The sequence below is a fragment of the Buteo buteo genome, chromosome 16 (genome assembly GCF_964188355.1).
Source record: "Buteo buteo chromosome 16, bButBut1.hap1.1, whole genome shotgun sequence".
Lineage (NCBI taxonomy): Eukaryota > Metazoa > Chordata > Aves > Accipitriformes > Accipitridae > Buteo > Buteo buteo.
Genome location: NC_134186.1, coordinates 17,308,580 through 17,319,065, shown reverse-complemented (window position 1 = coordinate 17,319,065; position 10,486 = coordinate 17,308,580). Strand labels below are relative to the sequence as shown.

General features: G+C 40.8%; 1 protein-coding gene across 1 annotated transcript; it reads right to left on the bottom strand.

Moving 5' to 3' along the window:
• Nucleotides 1-1,142: 1,142 nt before the first annotated feature.
• PSMA1 (proteasome 20S subunit alpha 1) lies at nucleotides 1,143-10,274 on the bottom strand. The gene is made up of 10 exons (XM_075048021.1): nucleotides 10,129-10,274; nucleotides 9,423-9,467; nucleotides 7,162-7,263; nucleotides 6,551-6,654; nucleotides 5,600-5,688; nucleotides 4,827-4,897; nucleotides 3,760-3,889; nucleotides 3,003-3,082; nucleotides 2,004-2,108; nucleotides 1,143-1,502 (listed from the first exon to the last, which is right to left on the bottom strand). The coding sequence occupies exons 1-10, from the start codon at nucleotides 10,249-10,251 to the stop codon at nucleotides 1,446-1,448; spliced, it is 906 nt and encodes a 301-aa protein (XP_074904122.1). The 5' UTR covers nucleotides 10,252-10,274; the 3' UTR covers nucleotides 1,143-1,445.
• Between the last annotated feature and the right edge of the window lie 212 nt (nucleotides 10,275-10,486).

Sequence of the window (10,486 nt, the reverse complement as noted above, 5' to 3'; positions counted from 1 at the left end):
AAAAAGAATAGGGGAAAAAATTAAATGGAAAAAGAATAGGGAGAAAATAATACTAGAATAGAAAAAAATAGAAAAAATAGAAAAAATTAAAACCAGCTTATCTAGTGCTTAAAACCAAATACACAGCCCTGATGATATTATTTTGATACTTCCAAGACTGAACTATTTACACGGAGTCAATACAGCATTTAAAGCCTGTTCAAAACAGCACCATGCTTTATTTATTAATAAATACAAGATTCAAGTTTTAGGCCTTTTTTTAAGTACATTGAGCAGGGTATCAAGCCGCTATCCGAGTCCACCACAAAAATTTGTTTCTTGTCCTTTGCAATGTATTCATTAGTGACAACAATTAAACAGAATGATCCAACATGGAAAATGAAAAATATAACGCTGAACTCATTTTGCTTAAAATACAGCATCACACCCATTTTGCACCTGGGAAGCACCAACTCACCGGGCTTCCCTCCCAGACATCCCTACAGAAGTCGCTGTTGGTCTCCAATTTTGGGGCATTCAGCTTGAATCCCGTCGGGCATGAGGCACCCCTCAGTCAGAGCGTGCAGAACAACCTGCCGGGACCAAAGCCCGGAGAGCCCGTTTGTTCAGCAGCAATGCAGAAACTCCATAGCTCAGGGGACCTGTAATAGGAATGTTACATGCTTCCCTCGTTACTTCAATTTAGGCCATTAGTCAGCTAAAAGCCCTTTGCTACCCCACAGCTGGCTGATGGCTCTAAAGGAAGAAAGTGATTCATTTTGGTTCCACAGGAGCTGGGGTTTACTAAAGCGGAGGACTCAAAAAACCAAAACACAAGCTGGTTGGCAGCTTCACGCTTATTCAGCATATGATGTTTCTGGTAAACACTCATAACCAGAAATGATGTCTTTTCAAGCTGAGTTTGAGACAATGATTAGACAACATGGGGAAACACGCTGCATCCTATTTGTTCCACAGCTATGTTGTAGTTTTGTAGGCATGTTAAAGTCCTCTCAGTTCAACGGTTTCCAAGAGCACCATGTTTATATACCATAAGTAAAAGCTCACATTGACAAATGGTCAAACACATGCTGGCACCTTGATATGACAGAAGTATTTGAACAGGTGTTTGTTCAGATTAAAAAAACCAAACCCACAGCAGATTCCAAGAAAGTGATTTATTTCCACTTGTCCTTACAAGTTAAAGACAGTATGCTTTTCATTAAAAAACAGTATCATGTACTATTTAGAAAATGATTACACCTTTCTTGTCAAAGAAAATACAACCAGTTATGACCTCCTGTCTATCTTTTAAGGATAGGTGGGTTGGTTTCTTTCTTTTTTAAGAGTAATCCTCAGAATGTATCAGCAGAAAACGCATATAGGTGAGGGTAAAGTTACCAGCAAATGGATAAACGTTCCTGTATAATTAGACATACATTAACACAGAGGAACTCATCCACCAACTAGTGCTCCATGGGCTCCTCTGCTTTTTCTGCAGGTTCATCAGCAGGCGGAGCAGGCTTAAAGAGAGAAAAAAAATATATATTATAGAAGGGCAAAAAACAACACATGACGTATCAGCTTTATCCTGGATTGAGCATCACTAATGCATCAATGCAGCTCATGTCAGCAAACAGCTTACAAAGTAGCATTATCCAAATTAAGCACAGAGCAGGACAGAGCTGGTAACCAGGAGACTAAGGAGGCATCCTGGGGCAGGCATGAGAAACATGTAGCCACTTCAGTTGCAAAAAAATGAAAGGCAGTACTTGATCATAGATAAGGAAAGATGACTTTGGAAGGCCCATCACCAGTTCAGCATAAACTGATTTAATAAGCATCTTAGTCTGTGGCTAAGATTATATGGTTTTCACGTACTAACTTCAGATTTTAAAGTCACGTTCCTAAAACTCTACTAGAATAGTACACTGTTAAATGCTGTGAACACAAATGTGATAGGTCATTCATCACGTAACGTTGTCTTTCAGCAAAGCCTATTTATTTATATCTAAAACACATACCTTTCTCTGTGGTCTCTCCTCAAGACCTTCTAGGAATGGTGCTACGTCATCATCGTCATAGATGGTAAACTCCATGTCTTTGCCAACAATTCCAATGGAAACATTCTGTTAAGCAAAGTTTTGAAAGAAGTGAGAAGCATTTTTCTGCTACTAACTCTGTGGCTTTATAGCTTTCGCCTGTGAAACAGATGAAAGTTTCCTCCCATGACAAAGAGACTCATTTTGCTGTTTGTGTCTGCTTAACGAAAAAAGGAAATTTTGAGACTCCTCTTTGGTAGATTGTACTAAAAAAGGAAAGGTAGGCAGATTTACTCCCTACAAAAGCTATCATGTTTCAAAATCTTGTAAGTAAAACTACTTTTCAAGTATTTCAATTTCTTTCAATTTTTTGTTTTCTTTTTAATAACTTACATGATTTTTCAAAACCACTTATTTTAATCTTATTTTGCATTTTCATTATTTTAAGAGTTCTAAAAACCAAGGTGAGCTAAGAAGAAAAAAATTAAACATGGAAAATGGCAGATCAGCCACAAGCAGAACACCAACTAGTGGATATCCCTAGAATTTTCTTGTTCAATGACTCCTCAATTCATTGTCAGAAGTTTCTGCAACTTTTTGCTGCTGTAGATACTCAATCAACTGTTTGTGCATTACCTTCCCTCACCTCCTGGGTGAATTACTGCCTGTGCTTACAATGCAAGGCTGTGATTCTAGTTGCATGTAATGTAACTTAAACACTGATCAAAGTCTAAAATAGAATGAAGCAACCAGGGAAACAATGTCTTATTTAAAGAAGGTATAATTTTTTTTAAGAAAATTAAATCTGAGATAATTAAGGAAACTGTAGATAAAATGGTGACATGTGAAATGAAGATGATACCATCTACCATTGTTCAGCTTCCAAATTTCAGTGCCAGCCACACCCTACAAAATCTTTTTCGTGGTAATTTCTAATAACAATGGCAGTAAAATTTCTTGTTAAGAAAACCTTGTATTTACCTTGGTGGTCAGATCCTGTTCAGCAGGAAGAGTCTCTCTCAGGGCACGTAGTCCATGTTTAACTAGCTCATTTAGATTACCTTAAAATAAAACCAGAAAGACATTTACTAAATATATGGTATTATATCTAGACACTCATTTCCCCTCCTTCCCACTCCAGCTGACAACTCAAAAACCACTTTGGCTAGCTTGACTTACAGAACTGCTCTCCTTAGGTACTCCTGATACTGATCACAGAGCTGGTTATAAAGGTATACCTTAAGAAACCAGCCCTTCCCTACATTTGAGGTCAAATGCATCTGGTTTTGGCACCTGCCCTGCCTCCAGTGCAGTAATAATCACACTTTTTTTTTGCCCAAGAAGCCATTTAGTAGCTTCCTCATGACCATTTCATGTAAAAATAAATTCATCATTTTAAGTGCACCACCTAAATACTTGCCCTGACATACTATCCCTCTCTGATATGGACAGAACTGTTCTTTCCCTGTTTTAAACAGGGCAGAGGCCTTTTTTTTTTTTCCTCTGCTTTTCTGAGCACAAATTCTCTTTTCATTAGATGTAATAAGCACCCAGATGTTGGACATGAAGATTTGTAATATTTTCCTTACAATTTTTGTCTTCATGCAGATTTACACTTATGCCAAACTTGGCTCCCCAAATTTATCTTCCTACCTTGCTAAATGCAAAAGAATAGAGCAGTAGCAGAAAATAAACTGAATAATTGATGAATACCATTAGACAGAGTTTCATTACTCACAGTCAGTAAATTCAGTCATATGTCTCTCCAAATAAGTTCGTGCTGACTGCGAACGAGCACCAATGGACATTGCTTTGCAGTCAAAATAGTTTGCAGAGGGACAAGTCTGGAAGATGTGAGGACCCATATCCTACAAAGAGAGAAAAAAAGCCCACAGAATGTAAAACAAATGTATAAATTCATACCAAGTCTGCTTCTGGAACATGTGATATTTTCTAAAACAGTTTTGTTTCATGGTACATCTCATAGCTTGTATGTACACACATAAATGTATTTTATATTGCTTGTCATATCATTGTTCTTATACAATTCCTTCAAAACTACTGTAAAAAAAACCAAACAGTAATAATAATAAAAAAATTCTTTCTTTACACTTTGTTCATTAAAATGCAGTTTTTATGTGGGCAGGATAGCTAGCACCAAAAGTGTTTCTTTCTCTGTTCCATAAGCTGTACTGTGCTCATGTACGCTTCCTACTTCATAGCTCACAGTAGATATTTTACACACATTCCACCTTATCTGCACAGAAGTAAAAACCTGCTGTAGACTTAGCCATGCCATGCAAGATTTCAGGCAAGACAATTTCCTTCAACCTTCCTCATGTCAAAACTTTTGAGGGCAGACATTCTGTGTGTGCTGCATTAAGCAAACTGTTGCTGCTAAAGAAGTAAGAGAGGCCAGTGATGATTTCCACATCCATTTTTTTTACAAAAAGTATTTAAAATAATAGTTTGTAGAGCTCCATAATCAATAGTAAAATAATTACTGTCATCGTGGGATCAACATTTTGATCCCTTAAAACACAAACAAATCTAATTTTTGCAGTATCTCATTTTGCACCTTAAAATAATTAGGTCTTCATTTTTGCAAACGTACACTTCATAAGCTATTAAATAACATTTTTTAAAGTTATGTTTCAAGGTAAGATACAGAAAATAATTTCCTTATTCAGAGAATTTTGATGAGTCCACCTCTTCCATATTCCCCTCTTAACATCTATTTATTGTATAAAATTGCGTTAAGCACATTTTCTTTTAGATCGATAGTGACTAGTGCAGCTTGCTTACATCATAACCTGCAATGAGCAGTCCTACGCCATACGGTCTTCTGCCATAACGCTGTGTTGGTATCTGGGTTTCTTAAGTAAGCTAAGGAAACAATCTCAAAATAACATGTTAATTACCCAAAATGTTTTCCTAAGCCAAGCAGAGATGCACCAAAATCATTATATAGTCTTTGTAAACCTTTCTGCAGGAGTAAAGACTATGTTCAAATGAAACGGATTTCACGGCTTACTTGGAATACCAACTTCTTTTTCACCAAAAGAAAATTTAGCCATTAGCTTTCCTGAAATAACTGAAGGGTGCATTCAACCAACTATACAAACAGTTCACCTAACGCTGCACAGCATCATTTATTTTCCTAGCCCTTTGAACTTTTTCCAGGCACCTGATAACAGAATACAAGCCCTCCACTGTGTTCCATGCAGAGATAGAAGCTGCGAGAGGAAAAAAAAAAACCCAAAACTGAGCGAGCAGCTACAATCCAGTAAGTTATCATATTTTGAATAGTGCAGTCATTTTTCCTCCCCCACCTCCAAAGGCATGAGGCTGTGTAACAGAAAAACAGTGCCATGTTAAAGGTTGCATAGCACTTTATTGCTTCTCTACCAGTTCAGTGCATGTTATGGGATATTCTCTGAAAGAATACACAAGCAATGTGAATAAAGAATAATTAACTTTTTCAATTTAATATGACTTTTAAGCTGTGATCATTTTATGAACAAGTATGAACAAGTAAAAAAATATAAAAGTGTTAGAAGTATAAAAAAAAAGGATACTGCTTCCAATTAGTGACACCAGGCGAGAAACTGGAAGAGGTCTATCAAACACAAATCTAGAATCCAGACACTCCTGACGCATGAAATTGCTAGGAGGAAAAAAGAAAAAAAAAAAAAAAAAAAAAGAAAAAAGATAAGAAAAAAAAATCAAACCAATGCATAGATCAAAGTCACAATGAGTTTTTGTCTCAATACTTGTCTGTTAAGGTAAGAACTTTTGTTTCAGCTCTGCCTGTTGAGAAAAAGGGTCAAAGGCATTACATAATTTAATTTCATCATGACCTATAATTGTTATTTAGAAAGTTGACCACACGTTTGAAAGAGTATTATAGCATTTCAGCCATACAAATGCAAAGAAGGTAGAAGTTCATGCAGGCAACAGATGGATCATCTGGAAAAAAGCCACCATTAAATGGTAACATTTCTTTTTAACATTACAGGAATTAAGATTTATTTTAGCAATTCTTCCTCTGCCTTCTTTTTCCTTTCCTATCAAACTGAGGAACACTCCTCCTTCTGTGTACATTTACCTCAACTGATGAAACTATGTGGCCAGCAGGTAAAAAGCAAGCCCCTCTGAAGCCAACACATACAGCAGTGTGTATTTTTAGTAAGTTTCTTAAATGTGTGTACAAAGAAGCAGCTGCTAGAGGGAAATAAGTGCTGCACTTTCTCTGACTGCTTGGAAACCCCATCACACTGAGGAAACCAGACAGGACTGTCTTGCTAGTAACAAAACCAAAGAGCAAAATTTTGGGCCAAACAAATGAGATTTCTGCCAACTAGTTAAAAATCTGCCAGAATTTCACGCTGAGGTCTTTGGCATAGTACAACAGAGCAGTAACTCAAGACTAATCCTTAGTTGACCAGAAAATTTCATTTGCAAGAGTCTACAAATGACCTTTCACTCATTATTGCAGAACTGTGTATGTCAACAACTAAGATACTCACCACAAGAGTCTTGCATCAGCTGTAAGTCCAGCAATTGAGATACCAATATGGTTGTCAACGTACAGGATTTTTTTCTGATGAGCTGCCAGCTCAGACTGTGCTCTCTATGCATAAAAGGAGAAAGCTATGTGGGAAACTGAACAGTTTGCCAAGCACCGTGGAGAAATCTGCTAACATTTATAGCAAGAACTGAATGTGATCGTGAAACAATAAAAAAAATATTTATAAACTTGCAACACAAGACAAGAAAAACCTAATTCCACTTCAGTAGGAAACTATCAGAACAAAAAAAAGAACAGACACTCACTCAAGCTTTGGGAAAAGAAATAAATAGTTTTACTCCTTAATAACTGATGAAAAACAAACAAAAAAACCAAACACATCTTTTAAAGGGAAAAAAAAAATCTTTCACTCATTTCCTTCACCATTTTGTGAAAATCTGCTTTATATAGGTACTGAAAATATTTACAGTTCTATACTGGTACTCAAGCAAAACGAAACTGGGATTACATTTACATTACACACAAAAGTTTAGACTGCACAAAACTAATTTGCCAAACTAAAACTTTTCTACTAATATTATTGTCCCAAGAACACAGTTTTGAATTTACCTTGAGAGCAACCAGAACAGCATGCGTTTTCGACTTCAGCCCCACAGTAGCTGAGCCTTGTTTCACAGCTTCCATGGCATATTCTATTTGATGAATTCGGCCCTACAGAATAAAATCAAATGTAATCATTCTAAAGTTAATCCTCTGTATCAATTTTCAATTGTTTTCGAATTTCAGACCTTTCGAGTCCCCCACCCCAATCGGTACACTTACTGCGTAACAGTTTAAACCTACAACCGATAGAATTCCTCAATTATCCTCTGCAAACGCCTCACCATTAACCCACAAAAATCCATCCATCTCTGAGCCACTCACTACTGCATACAAAGAAACAGGAAAACTAAAAAGAAAGGGTGAATAACCTTGACATTATAAGAATCACAAGACTCTTGTCACTGTCTTCAGAGGAATCAGTATTTGACCCAATGTAATTCAAAGACAGAACTTATAGCTGAAGTTGGACACTTAACTTTTAATCGAGTTTCCTGAAGAAATGAGTCTTATGCAATTGTTGTGCCTCACCATCAATTCCCTAATAACTTCTGAACAAGTTATTTAGTCAACTGCAGTAAAGTCTGAAAGAGGAGTAAAGGTCTCAAAGACAATTAAGTCCCCACATGTTCTGCAAAGGCGGCCAGGAGCTTTACAGGAAAATGAGACAATGTCCTTTTCATGCAACCACTGAGGGCAAAGTAGCTAATTTTCTGCACTCTACCTGGCCAGCTTATGTCAAGTAGTCAGCATTCACAGTCAGTCAGTTCACTGCTACTGTGCAAATACTGGAATTACTAACTCAAGCATACAGTTGCATCCTACCAGTTGTGATGGAGCGGAACGTAGTAGCTGTTACAGTGAAATGTACTGGGGATAATCTACAGGAAATCACCTTCTATTAGGTTGTTGGGGGTTTTTCTGCTAAAAGGTTTTTGATTTGATTTATCTAGAAAAATGCAAAGTCCACTAGATGCATAAAAGACCCTAATGTTCCATTCCATCGACTAAGTTATAAATGGAATTTCACTAACATAGGATATTTCCTGCCCAAGAGCAGTATGGAATCACTGTGACCTCTCCAACATGCTTTTATCGACTTTCATGAATGACTTGCAAGGCTGTAAAAGTGTGAAACCCTTTCTAGCCTTTAATCTTGTATTTCCTTTCCTTTACAACAATATTGGAAAACATGCCCCAATAAAATATGATTACTCTTTGCTCCTATATTAACAATGCCAAGAATTATTACGGTATTATACCACTGCCTCACCTACAGGAACGTATGGAGTGCTAACTGCAACACAGTAGCTACTTTAAATGTCTTTTATAAAAAAGACATCAGCACTATTCATATTTTCAAGGCAATTTATGAAAAAAAAAGAAAACAGTGCTGTCGATGACTTCACATTATCTACTAAAAGTCTCAAGAGAATGTTGTAGTTTTAAAAGTAATTTTTGAAGTAACAGATAGATTAAAATTTTTAAAACTAAAGGTCCTGATACAGAGTCCTCCAGAGAAACGCAATCATTAAGAAGGATGAGAACAGTTCAAAGCCATCTACAGCTATCATGGTATTGACTAAAGAATATTCAAATATTCAAGGTTGTCTTCAAGTATGGCATAACAGCACCCGTTTCTCTTTTTGTACACACATACTTGAAGAAGTCAGCATATTCTCATTTAAGCACTAAATAATAACTTTTAATAATTCGATTTTTTTCTGAACAATTTGAATACAGTAGAGCTCTTAATTAAAAAAAGAAGTTCTTCCCAATTGTAAACCAAATAGTTCCTTTCCAACATTTGCTAGTGAATAAAAGAGAGAGTGACCTAGCAGTAGCCTAACACTGGGGAGATTTAAACTCAGTTTCATGCACTTCCATACCTTACTTTTTATTATAGGTCTGTAAATCGATGATAGAATGGTTTGGGTTGGAAGGGACCTTTAAAGATCATCTAGTCCAACCCCCAAGGGCGACAGCATCTACTTCACATCTCGCAGGTACATTCAGAAAGCAACTTTGAATTAAAGTACTTTGAGGTAACAAGGCCCACCTAAGCACCACTCAGGTTCATACACCAGAAGCTTAGAGATGTGCTAATGGCTTTCTAGAAACCTACAGCCTACAAAACAAGAAGGGAGCAGACAGCAGTAAGCTTTAGGCACCTGAATACAGTCTACGCTGCCGTGATACCGCTGCTGCCAGAGTGAAGGAAGACCAAAAAGCAGGTCAAGAGCCAGTTAGCAAGCGTACAAAGATTTTACCTGCGGGCTCCAAACCGTGACATCGTTGTCATACTGGTTGCGAAACTAGAACGAACAAACCAAAGTCCATTAGTACAACTAACAAGCAGGCAGAAAGAGGACTCCCGAGCGAAGTTCTGGTCGGTGTCTTGACAGGGCATTTAGGCGAAGGGTTCGGTCCCAGGCCGGCCACCGGGGCCCCTTCTCCGGCCACGGTTCTTTCCGGGCCGGAGCGAGCGCGCCCGCCTGCCGGCCAGCACCGCCTCGAAGTCTCCGAGCAGCCAGCCCCCCACGCCCGGCGGGAGAGCCCCGAGAGCGGGACGGCGAGGTCCCGCTGCCCGTGCCCGGCCGGCGGGAAGCCCTGCCGAGCCCTCGCCGGGGCCGCCGCCGCGCCCGCCCGGCCGGTTTCGAGGGCAGCCACGAGCCGCCTCTCCCCCTCTGCGGCGTCACGCCGGGCCGGGCCGGGCCGAAGGGGTCGCGCCCCACCGCCGCCCCCGCGCCCCGCCGAGGGGAGCACGGCCGCCCCCCTCCCCGGGCAGCCCCGGGCCCCGGCGGCGAGGCCCAGGCCCGGCGCCGGATGGCCCGGGAACTGCTTACTCACGGGCCCGCTCCCCGCTTTCTCGCCCTCCCCCTTGCCCCCTCCCGCCCCCCCCGGCTGGCTCCGCAGCCCGGGCGGGCGGCGCGGGGGTGCCCTGTCCCGAACCGGCCCGGCCCGGCCGCCCCTCACCATCCTCCTTCCCCCGACGGCGGCGCGGGCTCCGGGGCAGCGAGGGGGAGGGGGGACACCGCTCGGGCAGCGATCGCTCCGGACTGGAAGCGGCCAAGCAGCGCTAGTCGCCCCTCGAGTCATCGATCGAGCGCACGGCCGCTCGCCCCGCCCCACCGCGGCGGCGCATGCGCGGTCGTCGCCCAGGCGGGGCCCGCGGCCAGGCGGCGGGGCCCCGGCGGTCGGAAGCCGGCGGGAGGCGGCGAGTCCCCGGGGCTGCCCTGCCGGCCGCTGCTCCTCCCCGGCGCCCCTCTAACTCACAGCGGAGCAGCGAGCCTTTTGGGATGCCGGCGTGCGGTGCAACAATTCCCTTCCTCGA

Bases quoted from the DNA above. Each gene is read 5' to 3' on its own strand.
- PSMA1 (XM_075048021.1), bottom strand. From the start codon at position 10,251: ATGACTCGAGGGGCGACTAGCGCTGCTTGGCCGCTTCCAGTCCGGAGC. The intron at 3,890-4,826 runs GTAAGCAAGCTG...CTCTCTTTGTAG, and splicing joins TGCTCATTGCAGGTTATGAT to GATATGGGTCCTCACATCTT. The intron at 1,503-2,003 runs GTATGTGTTTTA...TCTCTCTTTAAG, and splicing joins AGGAGAGACCACAGAGAAAG to CCTGCTCCGCCTGCTGATGA.